The 21,826-nt window shown below is 37.5% G+C and overlaps 2 protein-coding genes across 3 annotated transcripts in view; one reads left to right on the top strand and one right to left on the bottom strand.

Annotated features, from left to right (window-relative positions):
* myl4 (myosin, light chain 4, alkali; atrial, embryonic) overlaps positions 1-21,826 on the top strand; it is a 301,275-nt gene that overhangs the window by 61,754 nt on the left and 217,695 nt on the right. The window lies entirely within an intron of this gene.
* LOC114664762 (sodium channel protein type 4 subunit alpha-like) overlaps positions 1,758-21,826 on the bottom strand; it is a 183,074-nt gene continuing 163,005 nt past the window's right edge. For both annotated transcript variants that reach the window (XM_051918900.1, XM_028819009.2), the window contains exons 23-26: positions 21,190-21,327; positions 14,847-14,951; positions 14,111-14,381; positions 1,758-7,225 (exon numbers count right to left, since the gene is read on the bottom strand). In XM_051918900.1, coding sequence (XP_051774860.1) covers positions 6,003-7,225; positions 14,111-14,381; positions 14,847-14,951; positions 21,190-21,327 — 1,737 coding nt within the window. In that variant the 3' untranslated portion in view covers positions 1,758-6,002. The remainder of the gene's footprint in view (positions 7,226-14,110; positions 14,382-14,846; positions 14,952-21,189; positions 21,328-21,826) is intronic.

The following is a 21,826-nucleotide window of genomic DNA, read 5'->3' as shown; positions in this document are numbered from 1 at the left end:
TGCTCAGCGCCCGTCGCTCTGCCACGGATGTCAAACTGTCCAGCTCCGTGCCTACAATAGAGCCTGCCTTCCTCACCAGTTTGTCCAGGCGTGAGGCGTCTTTCTTCTTTATGCTGCCTCCCCAGCACACCACCACATAGAAGAGGGCGCTCGCCACAACCGTCTGATAGAATATCTGCCGCATCTTATTGCAGATGTTGAAGGATGCCAGTCTTCTAAGGAAGTACAGGCGGCTCTGTCCTTTCTTGCACAGAGAATCAGTATTGGCAGTCCAGTCTAATTTATCATCCAGCTGCACTCCCAAGTATTTATAGGTCTGCACCCTCTGTACACAGTCACCTCTGATGATTACGGGGTCCATGAGGGGCCTGGGCCTCCTAAAATCCACCACCAGCTCTTTGGTTTTGCTGGTGTTCAGGTGTAGGTGGTTTGAGTCGCACCATTTAACAAAGTCCTTGATTAGGTTCCTATACTCCTCCTCCTGCCCACTGATGATGCAGTCCATGATAGCAGTGTTGTCAGTGAACTTTTGCATGTAGCAGGACTCCGAGTTGTATTGGAAGTCCGATGTATATAGGCTGAACAGGACCGGAGAAAGCACAGTCCCCTGCAGCGCTCCTGTGCTGCTGACCACAATGTCAGACCTGCACATACTGAGGTCTATCTGTAAGATAGTCCACAATCCATGCCACCAGGTATGCATCTACTCCCATCTCTGTCAGCTTGTCCCTAAGGAGCAGAGGTTGGATGGTGCTGAAGGTGCTAGAGAAACATAATTCTTACTGCACCACTGCCTCTGTCCAAGTGGGAGAGGGATCGGTGTAGCATGTAGATGATGGCATCCTCTGCTCACACCTTCTCCTGGTATGCGAACCGCAGAGGGTCGAGGGCGTGGCAGACCCGTGGCCTCAGGTGGTGAAGCAGCAGCCGCTTCATGGTCTTCATCATATGTGACGTCTGGGCGACAGTCATTCAGGTCACCAGGACGTAATATCTTTGGGACTGGGGTGACGCAAGATGTTTACCAAAGCCTCGGGACTCTACCCTGTTCCAGGCTCAGGTTGAAGATGATTTACAGTGCATGAATCGCACATTTCTTTGGGTTTGTGTAAACTACTTCAATGCTTTTAGGCTTGTTTAGAGACAGCACCATCTTCATAATAATATATTTAAGTAGCAAATACTGTTAAACTCTTTGTTGTCAGTTTTATAAGTGTTCATTACAGTCAATCTCCAAATTATTGTCATATGAGTACCTTGGTATTCTTATTTGCATTATTATTGTAGTTAGTTGTTCTTCCTCTGTTTTGTTAAAAGAAACCACACACATGCATATAAGTCATCACAATTCATCCCATACCTCATTCATCTAATAATAACAACAAAAACCTTGCATCTCTGTAACCAACATCCTGAATATAACTGAATATTTGGATTTGTGAGTGGTTTGGATTTGTATTTTCAATAAAAATGTACAAAAGACTCTTTTGCGTTTTGAACTGTTCTTACCGGGTAACTTGTGGCAACAGCAAACTCTATAAAGAGCTGCAACTTGGGAGTCTGTGAGGTCATAAGATTGGGCTTGTTAATCCAACACATCCACAACTAAGTGAATGTTGGTGACTCTATAAATTTTGAAAAACAAACTTATAAAGCAAAAAAAAAAATCAAATCTGACAAATACATCGTGAAGTTCAAATAGCACCACAGAAACCATGAGATGATGAGGGGCACTGCTGAAGAGACATAAAAACATAAAGCTTTAAAATAAGAGTTTATTTTTGGATTGTACAAAGGAATATGATTCATAAAGCAAGTCTAGCTCTTTGCAAAAGTTATGTACAAGCATCAACGATATTTTGCATATAGAGCCTCGCAAGTAAAAGTTATCTTCCACATATTTAAAAATGTAAACATTGAAATTTTAGATCCAGGCACCATAAAGAAGAAGCAGGCTGCTGAAAGCATTGCTGCTCAGTAACATACAGCTATAGAATTCAACTTCCTATGACTAGAAAATAAGAGAGAAAACATTATTATTCCAAATTTTCATTTGGAAAATAATAATAAACAAAACAAAAAAAACATAACAGTCTGCAAATGGTTGTAAAGACAGATGAGACGGATTATTAGAAGGTCAACTAAAGGAAAAATGAGCGTTATGTACAACTTGTTTAAATGAGTAACTTTGAGCTCCACCATATTCATTGATACTAGAAATGATATTATTTAATTTAAATGCATAGTGAAATGAAATCCTATATAATGCTATACAGTTCAGCAATGAAACACTATATGCAAGACCAGAAAAAAAAATTAAATAAAAACAACTTTTTAAAAACAACAGCATAAATATCAATAATTAAAAAGCGCTTCGCACATGTAAGTACAAACAAGATGGCCAAGATGCACACAAACGTGTCCTCTAAGAACAGCCCCAAATAATATACGTGTGATTTTTTTTGAGACTTTGAGCCTCTGAATGCACCGGCAGCCCACTTTGGAGCCATCCGTCTGCTTTTGCAGCTCTCTATGTGCATTAATTCGCAATTTTACAGCTTACAAGCTCCATGCAGATATCCTGATTGGAAAACATATTTTCCTGAAGGTTTTTATTATTAAAATCATCTTTAAGACTTTGGCTACAGTATATGAGCAAGGCCCCGCACAGATTTCAGCCATATTGGCAGTTACAGGATGACTGATGTGCCCAAAGGAACCTGTCCCCAGACTGACAGTCATCGGGAGATGATTTCATTTAAAGATCAGTGTGTAGATCGGTTACAACACTATAACCTCAGATACTTGTGATCTTTTTTTCCATAGAATGGTCAATAGCTTAAGTTGGCACTTGGCAGAACCATTAGGCAGTTCTAGGTGTGTCAAGTGGCCTTTCATATGAGAAACAGTGTGGACTACTGGTGCTCCGGATACACTGGATGGAGTCTGGAGTTGGAGAAGAAGGACGCTGGACAGCTCAGCTCCATACAGTGAAGTGTGGCTGACTGCTTCTTTGGGCGAGATGCCATTTTGGAAATGGGGTAAAGTGTCTATTTGCTCTAACCATCGTCTGAACGGTTTGTGGTAAAAGGTGAATAGAAATGCTACTGGTTGTATGAAAATAAACTCATCTGAAATTCTTGTTAAGATGCCTTTCCTCCATAAAAAATAACCTGAAATTATTGAAGTCTCAATTCACACAAGTCAGAATTTTTATGAGAATATTTTTTCGTAATGCATACATCAGCCCAAAAGTATTTAAAACTCCAGAAGGCAACAGCACCCAATGGTATAAAAATCTCTATTTTAATTGTACACCAGTATCTTCTCTAATTTTTAGTTTTGGCATTACAAAATGCTGAAAAACAAATGTACGCTGGAATTTCTAAAGCAGCTAAGTAAACCTCTTTACCTCATCACCTCTGTCTGGTTGCCTGTGATGTCTGTCACTCAACGTGCCTGTAATTTTACTAATGCGAATACCACAGTCAGTGTTTTTGTAACGCAATGACGTAATTCACTCATTGAGATGACAAAATTGTATTACATTAATAAGTAAATATGTCCAAAACTTGTGCATTTATGTTACATTTCAAACCTACCTCAATAGCTTACATTTACTTCTAATTTTATTCTATTTTTTTTTCAGTGTGTCTTTTAGTAACTGGCAGCCAGGAACGTCTAGTGCTCCAGACCACCCAGTGTACTGAGGGATCAGGCTCCACAGGGGGCTCATTGCATGAGCTGAGAGATGGATAAGTGTAATAAAGTGTGCATGAAGTGCCCTGGGAAGGCATTCAGCCCATAGAAGTGCTTTATCAAATGCAGTTCATTTCAAACAACGTTTGCAAAAATAAATAGTAGGACAAGTCTGAGCCAATAAAAAAACTGAGTGCGTTTTCAGCAACATATTTTTATCCATTGCATTTTCTATTAGAGCAATCTTATTTTTAGTGTTTTTAATGCTTTCTAATATTCTGGTAAACTGGAATTAAGTTCTTCAATGTATTAATAAAAATTAATCAATAACACAGTCATTGTTAAGGCACAAAGTGTGAATAAAAACCCGTAATGAGGAAGTTGGCAACAATTAAGTTGTACTGTGTACAATTACAAAAATTAGCATTAAAATAATGATTAGCGAGGCAGCATCTAACTACCTATTGGATATAGTGTCTTTCACATTTGTCTACATTTACGCTTTACACAGCTTTCTCTCTAAATATTCTTACAGTGTACATACATTTGTATAGATATGTATAATACACACCCATAACATGGTTTGCCCTGCTATGTCTACGTGTAAAATTAAAGAATGAATTTGATAAAAACTCAATGCTTCAGTACCAAACAAGAAATAAGACAATTGGCACTCTAGAAACAATTAGTGACTCTGGAAACTTAAGATCTGAAGCAATGTATTATCTCATTTTTTAAAGTCAGAGTTCTTGCTTTCCTATGTGTTACTATTACATGTCAGTAGAACAGGGGAATGGATAGGTAGCGTGGGTGAATAGGGAGGGGGCCCAAACCTGTATATTGTAATGTCTTAATTTATTACTATTTCTGCAATCACTTTTGTATTTAATATTTAGATTAAATGTAAATATATTCCAGAGTTGTATGGTATAATATTACTGAAAAACAGGGAGACAATTCCCTTTGATTCTGAAATTTATTATACGTATTATATACACGGGTTATATTTTTATATAAAAGTGCCAAACACTTGGGCTTTTTTCTGTTTTTTACTTTGAGCAAATAGGTTTTGGTACTGGTACTGAGATCCAAAAGCTGGTATTCAATACCAAATTGTAGTACTGATCCAAACTCTGAGATTTTTCACGTAAGGAAGACCGAAGTTTCAAGGTAACTTTTTATCACTAATGATGGTGCCAGAGACTGGCAACATGTTGCATGTTGATTAACACATGCAAGTAAGAATTACTCTGTACTATGTACATATGACAATAATGGCCCTATAAACCTATCAATATTTACAATATATAAAATCATTCATTTTTGACTCTTCTTGATTTGAGTTCGGGGTCAAGTGTGCCCACTGGGAGTAAGTGACAACTACTGGTTTACAAGCAGAAACCAGAACTGAATATATCATTTTTGAGTCTTTATCTGTTATTGTTTCATTGAGTTCTAACTGAAGATAGAGCTGGTTATGAATCCGTTAACCCCAATAACCTCAAACTTTCAAACAACAGGAACAAGCCAACTCGGTTTAAAATCAGAGTCAAACTACATCAGAGCTTTGCAAACATGAGCATTTTAGAGATGTGGCAGCTTACTTTTACTTTGAAAACTCAAAAAAACAAAAAAGAAAATAAAACCAAAAGTATGAAATTGAACTTTGAATCAGTTTGTTTATATTCCTTGACCAAGGTACATAATCTAAAATGGTTGTCTAATGTCTATTGAAAATCACGATAATTACCCAAACTGAAATGTTTACAGAAAATGTGTGTGCATACAGCATGTACCATACAGAGAAACTTTAACCCTGAGGCTGCTGAGGAACATGCGTAGGCTGCATAAAGAACTAAAGGCAGTTATTCTTCTGAACACTGCACTCTTATGTATTCTCCATTGTCTTAATTTTATGTGTTTGCCCCCCCTGTCCAGTACCTCTCTGTATAATAATGAAACTGCTCTGCCTATTACAGGGTGTGCAAATGTTGTGTCTATTGATGAGCACACATTTTCTATTTATATATAATACAAACCAACTAGAAGTTGCCATTCAGGAAAGGATTTGCTTCTGTTATGGACTAACATGATATTAAGGGTTTAATTTTTGGTTCTCGCTTGCACCCAGAATTGGTACATGACCCACGGTGCACCTACTGTAGACTCCTGTTAAGGTGCGCTCCAATACATTTGGACATCTGGGTTTTTGTCTTTGCCAGCTCCATAGCTGTATTAGCCCTATCCAGTTGAGGAATAAACAGTTTTCACGAGTTGAGGACAAGTCGAAATATGTCCAACCATTATACGACAGATTCCCGTACATTTCTTTTGATGATGGAGGGTGAAGCAGTTGTGCGTGGTTCAGAGAGTGGAACAACAACATCAGGCATGTGAGGAACATCTAAGGTGTTTTCCGATTTAGAAGACTCCTTAATCTCACTCTCTTCTTTCCTCCTGTGGTCCGATTTCCCATAGTTCTCCTCCATCTTCTCAGCAATCAAGCCCTCTTTTTCTGGAGCTTCTCCTACTGTTTTGTTTCCATTATGCCGGAACATGTATGAAGCCTGCTTCACTGATCGCTTAAGCAGGTGCCTCCTGTAAGCTCGCTGGATGACTGAAGCAGCCACCTCCTCCTGTTTCCTCTTCAGGGTTGTGGTGATAGGTTCATAGGAAACTTTGGAAGGATTGGCAGCCATGAACTTTTCTTCCATGGTTGCTTTCAGGGCATCCATTCCCCCAGAGTCTCCCAGCACTTCTTTAGTAAGAGCAAAGAGGATATCAAGGCAGTGAATTTTGTCACCTACTACCATTGGGAGGTCCATGGTTATGAGTTTGATTTTGTTAGGCTTTGGTATCTTAAGAGGGTCTTGGAGAGTATTACAGAAATCAGAGAGCCGACAGTAATCTATAAACTGAGAAGCATCAGGATCAAATTTCTCCCATGTTTCATAGAACATTTCAAAGTCATCTTCACATAGTGGCTCACTACTTTCTTCTGTGGCAACATTGAAGTTTTCCAGGATGATTGCAATGTACATGTTGACTACAATTAGGAAAGAGATAATGATGTAGCTGCAGAAGAAAACTATGCCCACAGCAGGATTGCCACAGTTGCCCAAAACTTCTGAACCAGGATTTTCGAAAGTTGGATCACAGTCTGGTGGGCCACTGTTCAGTATAGGGTTGAGGAGACCATCCCAGCCAGCTGAAGTGGTGATCTGAAACAAGCAAATGATGCTATTCCCAAAGGTCTCAAAGTTAAATATGTCATCAATGCCTGACTCTTTTTTCACATAAGCAAAGTTTGACATTCCAAAGATGGAGTAAATAAACATCACAAGGAAAAGCAGCAAACCGATGTTGAACAAAGCAGGAAGGGACATCATCAGTGCGAAAAGAAGTGTCCGGATTCCCTTTGCACCTTTAATTAGCCTAAGAACGCGGCCAATTCTGGCCAGTCTTATAACTCGGAAAAGAGTAGGTGAGACAAAATACTTTTCAATGATGTCTGCTAACATTATGCCTGTAATGAAAGAAAAAAAAAAAGATTAAATATCGGTACCAATGGGAACAGTATTTTACATTATTATTTACTTATTCTGTATGACTCCTTTGTCCAAAGCTTCATACAACATTTGAAATTCAATTTGTTACATTTCTTTTGTTTTGACCATTTCAGCACAGGCAGGTGAAGTGACTTGCTTATGGTCATACAGTGTCAGTAGCCAGATTTGAACTGGTAGCCTTAGAGTTTGGAGTCAAACGCCTAATCACTATGCCACACTGCCTTTATTTCTTGCTCTTATTACACAAATCATAACTGAATTTCATGCCGAACATGTCTGGTACATCACTACTCTCCCTGCATCCAGGTCTCTTGGGAATAAATAACACAGATCTGAATATGTGAGACAGAATTTGTGAGTTTTTAACCATGGCAAAGGGTGCTTTTGGGGGGCTTGGGGGGTTAATGATGGTACATACTTCATGTATGCCTGGTTAGGGCAAAAAGACCATGGCATCAAAATGAATGAAAAGATTATTTTCAAGAAACATACCCAAAATATTTTTTTTTATCTTTCCGTTCTTGTTGTTGCCATCCAAACTGACATAAAATCTCAAAAATTCCGGACCACACCCAAAAATAACATGGTATAGGACTCCTTCAACAAACCCCTCCTACCCAATAAATAAAGACAGCATTTCAGAAGTACAGTAATCCCTCGCTATATCACGCTTCAACTTTCGCGGCTTCACTCTATTGCGGATTTTATATGTAAGCATATTTAAATATATATCGTGGATTTTTTGGTGGTTCGCGAATTTCTGCAGACAATTGGTCTTTTAATTTCTGGTACATGCTTCCTCAGTTGGTTTGCCCAGTTGATTTCATACAAGGGACGCTAATTGGCAGATGGCTGAGAAGCTACCCAATCAGAGCATGTATTACGTATTAAATAAAACTCCACAAATATATTGTGAGCACAGGGGCTGTTCGCACCCCTAGAAGATACGGCCGCTCCTCAAAAAACACTGAAAGATTACCTTCACATTGCTCTCTTCCTTGCTGGGCTTAAATGTGGCTGTTTTGTCAAGTGATATGCTTCCTGCATGGTGCTTCGCATACTTAAACGCTCAAACAGCACATATTGATTTTTGATTGTTTGTTTTTCTCTGTCTCACTCTCTCTGACATTCTGTGCTCCTGATGGAGGGGGTGTGAGCAGGGGGGGCTGTTCGCACCACTAGATGATGTGGACGAAAGGCTACCTTCACATTGCTCCCTTCCTAGCAGCTGCGTTGTCCTGCGGTGCTTCGCATACTTAAAAGCCCAAACAGCCCTATTGATTTTTGATTGTTTGCTTTTTCTCTCTATCTCTCTGACATTATCTGCTCCTGACATGCACTCCTTTGAAGAGGAAGATATGTTTGCATTCTTTTAATTGTGAGACGGAACTGTCATCTCTGTCTTGTCTTGGAGCACAGTTTAAACTTTTGAAAAAGAGACAAATGTTTGTTTGCAGTGTTTGAACAAAGTTCCTGTCTCTCTACAACCTCCTGTGTTTCTGTGCAAATCTGTGACCCAAGTATGACAATATAAAAATAACCATATAAAGATATGGTTTCTACTTCGCGGATTTTCACCTTTCGTGGGGGGGTCTGGAACGCAACCCCCACAATAGAGGAGGGATTATTGTACACAAGAGACACTGAATGAAGAAAATGAATGACCACTCTGAACAGGTCTGTTTATCTTTCTGACAATGACAGAACTTGTCTCAATAGCACATTATCTATTACTTGCTCCTTTATATTTAATTCCTCCAGGCATATATCCTCTGGACTGCAATTACCATAGTGAAACTATTAACTATTTTGCATTTTCAAGTTTCCTGCTATTCTGCACTTGCATGATGGCTGTTACTAGTCAAATTTGTTAGGTTAGTGTCACCCAACAGTACAAGACATTGAGTCAGAGATCATGTCACTTACGGAATGACACTGTCTCTAAAAGTATCAGTCAAATTACAAAGCTATGATTTGCAGAAGGTGATGGATTACACGACTCCCAAATGATTTTTCAGCTCAGATTCAAACAAATTTTTCTGAATGGAATCTGTAATGGGAAGTGGTCATCTAATCACAACATCTTGTGTTCACTGGAAGGTATAGCTTACACTGCAGTGGCATATCATTGAGTTCCCCACATTACTTAACTCTGAATAAATTTAGCCAAGTGTGATCATATTGGTGGAGCAGCAATCCAAATTTTTGTTCAACCAGCTGAGGTGGGCATGTCAGTTCTCTCTTCAGATCACTATGTTGGCTCCCTGTAGAAGTACATATTAAGTTCAAATCCTTGATGCCCGCCTACAGAGTAGTCAGGGAGTCTGCAGCTATATATATATATATATATATATTATATATAATGTATATAGAGACACCTGTGAGGTCCTATGTTCCTTCTCGCCCACTCAGATCTGCTATTCAACAGCATCTAGTGATGTGACCTCTGCATGGTATCAAATCTCAGTTCATACTTTTCTCACGTGTAGCTCCTGGCTGGTGGAATAAGCTGTCCACCTCCATTCGAATTGCTGTCATCCTCAAAGTGTTTAACTTTACATACTTTTCAGGAGGCTGTTCACAAGGGATTTCATAACTACAACACCATCATCAGCATCTGTGAAATTGGACTGCGTTGTGTTTAGTTTAGTGCTTAGAATTTTGCTGAATTTCTTTTCTATCTGTAATACTGTATTAATCACTTTTGTAGTTTACTACCTTAAATACACACACACCTTATATATAAACGAGCTGTATATACCCGGCGTTGCCCGGGGCAGAAGTAACCTAATCGGTCAAACACTTACATATATACCAAAGTAAACCTAATCGGTCAAACAGTTACATATATAAAAAAAGCGAACCTAATCGGATAAACAGCTTCATATATACAGAAGCGAACCTAATCGGACAAACAGCTAATCTATATACATAAGCAAACCTAATTGGTCAAACAGTTACATAAATACAAAAGCAAACCTAATCGATGAAACAGCTTCATATATACAGAAGCGAACCTAATTGGTCAAACAGTTATGCATGTGCAGAATAATTTTACAAAGATTATGCGTGTTAACAATCATTAAAAAGAAAAGATTGAGGAACTCTTCTTCTATATGTGATGAAGCTGGATGAAGCTGACTTGACGAAGACGTAGGTGGCATAGATTGGTTTTTCTAAAACAGAAGAAAAAAATGAGTATCTATTATTATTTTAAATTAGAATGAAAATGAGAACCTTGATTAGAGATAGATTATCCGTATTAAAATATGTGCATGAATAAACTTTTGCTAACTCTCTAGCAAAAGTTTATTCATACAAATTGGCATGGGATGGCTTTGTGAAAAAGTAAAAATTAGATAAAAATAAATTGAGAATGCGTACTTCGATTTGACTGAGATTATCTGTAATGATGAAAAAAAAGTTTAGTATGTTTTTTTTTCCATACGGGAAGGATGTAAAACCTTACATAGGCACCCTTCAGCCCGTACTGAAGGGTAGTGTCAGATTCTTACTGACTAAAAAACACCCTTTTTATTCCACAGCTACCCCAAAAACCACTATTAGGCATTACTTTGGGGTGGCAGTAGTTTAGTTATGAAACAGCTGAGTCCTGAAAAAAATCTGTCTTATTAGTGGCTTCATCACATATAGAAGAACAGTTCCTCAATCTTTTCTTTTTAATGATTGTTAACACGCATAATGTTTGTAAAATCATTCTGCACATGCATAACTGTTTGACCAATTAGGTTCGCTTCTGTATATATGAAGCTGTTTGATCGATTAGGTTTGCTTTTGTATTTATGTAACTGTTTGACCAATTAGGTTTGCTTATGTATATAGATTAGCTGTTTGTCCGATTAGGTTCGCTTCTGTATATATGAAGCTGTTTGTCCGATTAGGTTCGGTTTTTTTATATATGTAACTGTTTGACCGATTAGGTTTACTTTAGTATATATGTAAGTGTTTGACCGATTAGGTTACTTCTGCCCCGGGCAACGCCGGGTATATACAGCTCGTAAATTATTAAACAGTAAAATCTTCTTCTGTAATTTGCTACCGTGGCAATTTGTGTGTCTGTCCAGGATTTTAAATGACCTGTAGCTCACAAACCGTTGCACCTATACAGTTGAAATGTGGTACACATATAGTACGTCACGTCTACTATCCGCTTTATGGGTGATGATTGTTTTAGTGTTTTTATCTTTATTTTATTTTATTGTACAATCAAGTCCTATCTGCGCACAGCAGGGCAGCCGTGGGCGGATGCGTATGGTGTATTCACTCGATGTTATCGTGCATTGCGCTGTCAGTGGTATTTTGATAAAAGAATTTGAACAACATATAAGAAGCGTATAAATTATTAAACAGTAAAACATTAACATTTAAGAAGTAAAGTTACATTAAGTACTACTGCTGTGCCTTTGGGTATACCTCATTTTTTGTTTGCCCATTACATGCTTAAATGTATACATTTTTTGGTGCACCTACCCGAGAACACGCGACATATAACCGAGCGTGGGAGAAGCATGGATTTTAAACACGCGTTGAGTTGATGTGCTGCTCTCCCTCGTGAAATAACTGGTAATGTTTGAGTAAAATGTACAGCGAGTAAAACGACATTAGCTCCTATTTTTTTTTTTACGATCTCTGAGATGTTGCTTTTTTCGGTTCAAGGCTTCATAAGCTCTTTTATGTTGTATGGTGTACTTATCCCAAACCATCATCTTTGAATGTTGCAAGACTTTCGCCTTGTATGTAGATCGGGGTAATTACATTCATTGCATTCCTAGTCTGAATCACAATGTGATTGTATGGGTGGTTACCTGGCACTGTAGGGTTGCCACCCGTCCTTTAAAATACGGAATCGTGCCGCGTTTGAGAATGAAATTGCGCGTCCCGTTTTGAATCAATACTGGACGGGATTTATCCCGTATTTTTTTTATCATTTTTTTTTTAAAGCAGCGTCTCATGCAAATCATCCCACACGCATTTTATGAAGATGCCTCCTTTCCTACTTTTGATTGGGTAATACTTGATGTCATCGTTAGTTTGATTGGTGTTTTTAACTGTCCAGTGAGTAGGGCGTGTCTTTCAACCGTAAGCAGATTTTTTGCACTGGTATCACTGACCTCGACGACGGCGACGTTATACGTCAAAAATAAATTACGATAAATGACGATTTTAGCGATACTTTATTACGACGGCGGCTACATAGACACGATCAAATAAAAACAAAAAAATCAAATAATCATTCTACATTTTCAAAACGTCGAAAAAACGACGGAATGAAAAAAAGGCCCACCCGACGACCCACCCATTCCATTTTTATCTATATAGATGTCTATGCATGGAAGTGTGTGTGTCTGTCCGGCCCGGAAGTGCAAGGCTACAGCACGAAGCTCAAAAAGCCAGCAAGGCAGCGCCAAGTTAACAAATCAGAAGAAGAAAGAAGTACAAGGCTACAGCATGAAGCTGAAAGAAAGTGACTCTGTCGCCAAAGTGAAACCTCCGAGGAAAGAAACGAGAAATTCGCTTAGCCGCTAACAGACACGGGTGGCGAGCACGTCCGCAAAACGAAAGCGCCGACTCTGCATTTCAGTTTTTTTTCTGACGATTTCAATAGTTTCTAGGAGCCCAGGTTTTTTTACAGCATGGGCTTACACAGCTAGTTTATCATAATAAGTTAAATTCTGTAAAAAGTTAAAATTCACTTAAGAACTGCTGAACTATGCATTTTGCTGGGAGACACCGTGCATTTTTGTCTCGGTAACTAGCCTCAGAGAATGATCACTGCACAAGCAAATCACATTGTATCTCACGTTTCTTGCAACGATTTGTATCTTATTCGGTACAATAAACGTATTCATGGATTTTCAACTCGCAATGGATAACTGTACTATCAGTCTGTAACAAAGTCTATTAATTTTGTGGTTAACAGAAAATTTTGCCCCCCCAATAACATTTTCTGTGGAAGCCTATGATACAGGACACACTTTACCTAATACAGTGGAACCACAGGTCACGAACGTCTCAGACCACATACAAATCTGGTTACGACCAAAAAGTTTGCCAAACTTTTGCATCTGTTCATGACCACACACTCGGGTGACGAACAAGCCAGTTTCCCTTTTGGTTCGTACACGCCGATGATTTCCGCACGTGTTCAGTCTTTCCCTGTGCAGCGAGCGAGGGAGAAGTAAGAAGTAGGTAAACATTTAGTTTACCATTACACTGTGCATTCTATGGTATAATTAACTATTTTTGTGCTTAAACATCTTTAAAAAAATATATATTTACATACAGCTTGTACGGTCCGGAACGGATTAATTGTAATTACGTATAATTTCCTAAGGGGGAAATTACTTTGTGTCACGACCAAATCCGTTTGCGACCAGAGTTTTGGAACGAATTACGGTCGTGACCCGAGGTTCCACTGTACTCCTGAATCTGACTTTTCTGCTCCATTTGCACAGGGTAATCCTTGACAGTTGCTTGAATATTCACATGTGATGGTACACCTGTCTTTTCAGCTTATAAAAAAGACCTTTTTAATCAGCAAGGGTGTTTAGGCCATTTTTCTTTTTGCTAAAAATCAGTCACCAAGTTAAACAGGCTATTGTTGATCAAGATACTGATTTCTTTCGCTCTCTCTGTTCAAGGCAGTAGAAACGGAGCCCACTTCCTGATTTTTCTCCAGGGGATATAAAATTAAAAAATGCTTAGACCAGTCAACATATATTCAGCATTACAGAACAAAAACTTTTTGATCCAACCTGTTATTCATGAAAAATAGAACAGCTATTGATTATTATTGAACCCAACGAAAATATAATACGTACCAAGAATAGAAAGGATGACCACAACAAAATCAAAAATGTTCCATCCAATGGTAAAGAAATAGTATCTGAGAGCAAACATTTTAAGGACACACTCTGCAGTGAAAATCACAATGAAGACCAAGTTGATATAGTAAAGAATTTCTTCTTTCTCTGCGCTCTGGTCATCTGTCTCCACCATCATTGTCACCATGTTGAGGCAAATGAGGACCATAATAAAAATGTCAAAAGCTTGCTTATTGACAAAATCATACACAGCTCCTTGGATTTTATTCTATGAAGAAACAGAAAGAAGACGGAGGTGGTTTGTTGCATTCCACTGGCAGCCTTTGTAAACATTACAAGCTACCTACATGAGATTTCTATCTAAAATATGAAGTCTGATGATATTGCTTAAAATACTTTCAAAGTACTTTTTACCTTTTTATGGCCTCTTACCTATTCACACAGAGCAGTGACAGTATGAAATTCACTGCAGTACAGACCCCTCCATCTTATGTAAATAAACTAAACAATGTTAATATTACATGAACTGTCATAATTTTGTGGGGGGAGGGGGGCTCTACTGGCCGGCAACTAGGCTCTTCTAAGCTGGTTGGGCATATTGTTATGCATAAACAGTTTGTTGACCACATTAATGGCAACTGGAATGTGTACTACTTGCTTAACATTAACAGATCTTAGAGAAATACAGCTCTATTTATTGATTTTATTTTTTTTTTCATGTAAAATGGCATACCTGTGGCCTTGGGATAGGCTTCTGTGGTTTCTTGGAACCAAGCTTCTTCATTGCGTTATAGTATTTTTTCTGTTCTTCAGTCATGAAGATATCCTTACCTCCAAAGTACAATACAAAAATAAAAAATGTTATTTTTATAGTAAATATAAGAAATCTTCATATGCACAGTACAACAAATCTACTTTGTGAAAATTGAGAATTATGACGGAATTTCAGAAAGGCTGCTTTTCTCACAAATTTAACCTGTCCGTAATATAAAGGCTTACATGTAATATAGATAGGTCTATTAAAAATGCTGACAGCCTTCTCTTTTTCTTTACAAAACATAAAATACTAGGGGGCTTTCCCCCTGCTCACTTCGCTCACCAACCCCCGGGCATGCGCTATGCACTAGCCTCTTTGTGCTTCTGCCGCTCGCGTATTGGGAAGCGGATGTACAGTACAATTGAAACAGATTTTTACTTTCATGGGAACTGTTACATATGCATAATAGAACTATTTTACATTACAGCAAGTAATTAACCATATTAAAAAATAGTAAAACGTAACCATTTGAAAGTAAATTAGATTTCATGTTGTGTTAAGAGTTATTCGTTGAGTAATATGATTTTGTTCCGTTTGGCTTTGAAATTAACATGCAAATTCTTTTTAAACTTACACTTTGACTGTAAAACTTCATTTAAAACAAGTTTTTCAATTAAATTTTTGTCAATGTCGCATTGAATTTTTGATTCTGTGTTTGGACTTTCATCATGACAACGCAACGTATAACTGCCCCTGATTGAATTTCGTTTCTTTCTCTCTATTAAATAAAATGACTTTTTCGAATGTTTGGCTCTAAGATTTGTTAATTGTCTTTGCAAAAGCTATTCTTTTTTTTTTTTTTTTAAATATTTATTTTATTAATTTTCATTGTAATCATTCCATACAAACAGATCAATTTATAACCCAACAAATTTGAAAACAAATCAAACCCCACCCCTGAGAAGGAGAGCTTAGCTAAAGGAAAATTTCTTTAAGCTTTTTAATAAGGCAACATTAGACAAAAGAAGGGGAGAAGTAAATATCTATATAAATAAGAGATGGAGAAGGGAGTTAAATGCAATAATAGTTATTTCTCTTATTCTAAAATAATATTGATTAAATCCTGCCATGTTTTGAAAAAATTTTGTACAGATCCTCTAACTGAAAATTTGATTTTTTCCAATTTCACATAATATAAAACATTGGTTTCCCACTGACTTATAAGAGGAGAATTAGGATTCTTCCAATTTAACAAAATAAGTCTGCGTGCCAAGAGTGTAGTGAATGCAATCACCGTTTGCTTGTCCTTCTCCAATTCCAGTCCATCTGGAAGGACACCAAACACAGCTGTTAACGGGTTAGGAGGGATTGTGATACTAAGGCTGTCTGAGAGGCACTTAAAAATTTTTGTCCAAAATGATGTTAGTTTGGTGCAGGCCCAGAACATGTGACCCAGTGAGGCAGGAGCTTGGTTGCAGCGCTCGCAGGTTGGATCCTGGCCTGGAAACATTTTGGACAGTTTTAAGCGAGACAGATGAGCTCGATATATAATTTTTAGTTGAATAATTCTATGCTTTGCGCATATAGAACTCGAGTGAATTCTCTGCTTTGCTACCTTCCACTCCTTTTCTGATATATTGATTAAGAGATCTTCTTCCCAATGTCCTCTTGGGTCTTTGAAAGGTAGGGACTCTAATAAGATTTTATATATTGCGGAAATAGTGTTTGTTTCCTCGGAATTGAGCAGTATTTTTTCCAGCATTGTGGAGGGTGCAAGGTGGGGGAAATCGGGCAATTTCTGTTTAACAAAATTTCTAATTTGAAGATAGTAAAAGAAATGTGTAGCTGGGAGGTTAAATTTTGAACGTAATTGTTCAAAAGATGTAAATATGTTGTCTATATAAAGCAAAAGCTATTCTAATGGGAAACTGTTAGCGTTTTAATACAAATGACATATCAAGATCTCCTTTGTTGTCTAATGTTACCCGCGGGAGATTTACTACATTAACTTTGTTGGATTCATCCTTCCTACTACAGTAATTTGTGCAGTGGAAGACCAGACGGTGTTAATGGTTGTAGATATTCTTCATGATATTGTAAGTTGATGTTTTCATCTTCTGCACAATCACCACCAACTGTTTCAGCAGAGTCTACTGACACGCATTTAACCAATTTGCCGTGTAACTGATCAACATTTTTGACGTTAATTCATTTGACTTTGTTTCTCGGTGCTAGGATTGCCCGTGTACTTATATTTTCTGTTGATAACCCTTCATGATGAAATTCTTCAATAAGATTTGGAAATAATATGTCTTCTTTATTTGGGAACTTAAAGTGAGGAAAATGTTAAAATTTATAAGAGCTGAGAGAGAAGGAACTGAATCTGACAAAAGCATTCACACAAGTGAGAGGTGAGAAAACCGTGTGCATGGTTGAATATGCTTGAGAGGAGGATGTGACTTGAAAAAATCTCTTCAAAAAAAGTCTTGTCTCAGGATTTGTTTTATATAATAGAGATATATAATTTCTAATTTTATTCTTACAGTGTAATTTTAGCTTAACTGTTGATAAAATACCAAACGTGAAGATGTCATTAAACTGCTCAGTACATTTCCTTGCACAACAAATAAATGACCAAAAACAAGTCCTGAACTAATCCTAACACTGATATCAAGAGGCCTTTATGGTATTAGCTAAATCAATATCTTTAGCCTCTATTTTGTATTGCACCTTTAATGGTTGAACGCCATCTCAATGTATGGTAAACAAAGACAAATAACTGTTTAAATCTGAGCTGTTCAGAATGAAAATGACTCAAACCACATAATCAATCAATAAGGCAAATCAATTAGTATTGCTTTATTTTATGTTAATGTGCAAGGAAGTAATTTCACTGTACGTTAGACACGACAATATTAATACTATAACCACTACAATAACGCATCATACGCTTGCACATTATATTTTTTTTTACCTAATTTTGTTAGTCATATTTATTCCATTTCCTTGTATTATTGTTTATTTTATACGAATTTCTTTTATGGTGAATTCCAGCTCCAACTAAATTACATTGCCACTATAAGAATCATATATATAAAATGCCTATGCGTACGTACGTACGTACGTATGTCTCCTTTTCGTTGCTAAGTGATGATAACAATTTGTTTAAACCTTTCGTGGCTAGGTGATAACAATTTGTTTAAACGTGGGACTGTTTTGCGTTGCCAGGTGATTAATATTTGTTTAGAAAATAATGTTAACATTGTTGAGAACGTTTGGTTAATTTTGGTAAACATTGGACTACGGAATCGTATCGTATTCTAATGGCCCTCCGGAATACCTGTACACATGTCAAGAGTTTAGTGCAACACATTCTAGGTAAAGTACACCATTTCCTCACAATAGTGAACGAGTTATCCTAAACCTTAGACGATTATGCCTCACAAAAGACCGATAGATGAAGCGGTCTTTTCCAAACAGAAACGTCAACGAAACGAAAAAGATCGAACTCAACGACCAAATGCAACACAGGAGGAAGCATCCTGTCGACGCAAAAGACGAAACCAACAAGACCGCAATCATGGAGCAACACTCACGCAATTACCTACACCTCAGCATCTTCATGCAGCCACCGGAACATATGTTATTGAGGACAACATCGACCAACATTTTTGTGGAAATTTACTATTACGGTGCACATTCTGTGGTGCGAAACATTTCCCTGCTGAACAACCAGCAGATAAACTGTTTAACATCTGTTGCCACAAAGGAAAAGTGAGTTTACTTCCGATACGGGTATGTGCTTTACTGAAGAGCCTCATGACGGGACAACACGAACACTCAAAAAACTTCATAAACAACATAAGGTCATTTAACAGCGCATTAGCCTTTGCTTCAATGGATGCTAAAATTGCTCTTCCTCCCAGATACGGGCCCTACTGCTTTCGTATTCATGGACAGATTTATCACAGATCTGGGGCTCTACATCCTGAAAATGATGATCATTGTCAATTTGCTCAACTTTATATCCTTGATCTTGATGAGGCATCTGCACAAAGAATGCAAATCAAAGAGAACTCTAAATGCAACCCCAACCTCATGACCCTGCCGAGTTCATTCATGAGTGACAATAATCCTTTTGCTGAAGCATGTAAAATGCTTTATGAGGTGGAGCAGCCATGTCTCGCGGAAGCAGCATCACGGAATCTGCAAGCACCAATAGTGTCATTGGCAATCATTCATGATAGAAACCAGGACCATATAATATAAGTCCATAAAATATACATTTGCCTGCTTTAGCAGGCTTTTCAAATAGTAATATAAATCAGTTATCAAATAAATTGTCTTCCACAGTGAGCTCCACTTTAGAGTAAATCAATCCATTATTAACTTTAAAATGTGCCTTTCAAAATTAGCACCCTCTGAAAATACTTGAATGAAAATGAACCAGTCAGTCAGTGAATAAAATCAATCAATTGATCAATGCTTCATTTAAAATGGTGCTCTCAAAACAATCTACCTCTGAAGGAAATTATAGAACTTTGTTTCACTTAATAAAATGCTGTTCAAGATCATCTCAAAACACATTTATTTGACCACTACAGTTGAGTATTATTACTGCATATAGTTCCTTTCTTTGAGTAAGCAATTCTTATAAACTCTGTAGTGAATGAATACTTGACTAAATGCATTAACCAGTCTGTCTGTCATTCTTCATGCACTTCATATAGTACAGGTCATTTTGTGGACCTGTCAAAGCACTTTACAAACAATCAATAAATCAATACATGTAATTTTCAGCTTTATTTAAACATTCATGGTGAGTAGTCAAGTCAAGTGCCTTATTGGATATACCATCTGCGCACAGTATTGAAGCATTGAGTTGCATGAAATAATGCTCAACAGGTCCAACATATATACAAATAGTACATATACCTGTATAACATTACACAGGAGAAGTAGCAAGTAAAAAAATATACTATGTTATAGTATACTCTACTAAAGCATATACCAATATATACTAAGTATACAGGTATACTAATATCTATACCAATAGATCTACTCTCTCTCTCTCTATATATATATATATATATATAAAATACTAAGCCTAAAAGTGCAACGATTGTATGTCATATTGTTTGTCATGCTTTAAATCGGGCTTATTTTAAAACCTACATATATATGTTTGGTATCATTCTTTTTACAATTTATCGAACTTTAATGTGATATTGTTAGATGTTCAGATTCTTATTCCATTTTTAAATAAGAACTCGCGTCCCACGAGATGAGACTTTACACGAAGAGATTTAACCACACCCGGGACTGTAAATAAAACACAAAGAGTAGGACAGCTGCTGTACAGGTATTTAAATGTTTGAAGCCAGTAGCTGATCGAGCAAAGAGGAGGTAAAAAAAACTGTATTGCCTTTCTTTGTATCACTGTTTAAGAGGGGGTTATGAGGAGCAACTGCGTCTCCTTGGGGTGCATTTACCCCTCTTTTCACAAGGTGAGTGGCAGAGACGCGAAGTGGCTGGCACATAGTGCAAGCCGGGGTGGGGGTTAGGGTTGGCAAGCGAACCCCCTATAAATAATAATTTTTCTTTTGTACATTTACAGATTTTACTAATATTCTAGCCGCAACCAGGGGTTGGAAGCCGAAGGCACCGGGGGGTGTTGCCCCCCGAAAATTAACAACAATAAAGACAACAGTAGTAATGGATGAACTGTTTATGATAAAATTCTAGGAGCAGACCCGGGGGAAGAGGGGCAGCTTCCAGACCGCCAAGGGGTTAGAAGCAGTTATAGAACAATCTCAGAACAACTTGCTGCACTTTACTTTGTACAAACAGCAGATTGAGAATGTAAGTGCCATTTTGTGTGTTTGTCATGGTGAACAGCACCTTAAAAGACTTTTCTAAATTACTTCATTCAAGTGTTTGTGTTGATAATTCTTCATGGTGATTATCACCCCAAAACCATTTACTTGGCATCTATAATAAATTTTATAAGTGTTTACTTTGCATCAGTCATGTTAAATACATTTTCTTAAATGTTACAATAAAAAGGACCATCAACCATTCTCAAAGAACTTTTAAAGTATACCACAATCGTGACAAGAGAAACCTTAAACGCAAATTGGACCAGCGGTCTGGAGATCAATATTGGCCATGATATTTAACAATATTGCTATGTCCAATTTTTATCCACAGTGCAGGTGCTCAATTTTTTTGTACAAAACACCTGACTCATTTATTAGTGTTTCCTGTTTAATGCATCTCTTTTCATTGTTGCCAATTAAGTTTCTTATTATATACTTATCTTTTTCTTTTGCTGATTAAAGTTGTCAATGATGACACCAATGAAAAGATTAAGGGTGAAAAAAGCTCCAAAAATAATAAAGATGACAAAGTACATGTACATGTACAGATTGATTTCATATGAAGGCTGTTCTTCCACCTAGAAAAAAGGAAAACAAATGACAAGATGAGAAAAAGATTGACTTCTTTATGCCATATAGTGAACTAGTAACATGTGACGTTTAAAGTGCTTAAGTCTTTGTTTTATGAATTTCTCGTATGCATTTTGAATGCAGACATAAATGCCCAGGGTCAGTTCTAGGACCTTTTAATATAAATGCTCTGCTTTTCAGACCACTCAAGGTAAGCAGCCCTTGGTGTTCTCTGGGTACACATTTCTTGCAGACTAAATTCTGGTTAGGCCTTACTTTATGCCTTTTACTTCCTCAGACACCTGGGCATAGCGTTAATGCCTCTGTCTATGCATAACAGCTTCTACAGGTGCACGATGGAAACCATTGTCACTGGCTATAGAATTTTTAGGTAAAGCACTTGCCCATATCAGGATAGAAATGCACTATAGTGATGTTGGCACAGAGTATTACTGGTACACAACTCCTTTCTGTTCAGGACATATTCTACATAACACACACACTGCC

This window comes from Erpetoichthys calabaricus, chromosome 14, assembly GCF_900747795.2.
Source record: "Erpetoichthys calabaricus chromosome 14, fErpCal1.3, whole genome shotgun sequence".
Taxonomy (NCBI): domain Eukaryota; kingdom Metazoa; phylum Chordata; class Cladistia; order Polypteriformes; family Polypteridae; genus Erpetoichthys; species Erpetoichthys calabaricus.
The sequence above is the reverse complement of the archived record's forward strand: the minus strand, read 5'-3'. Positions and strand labels throughout refer to the sequence as shown.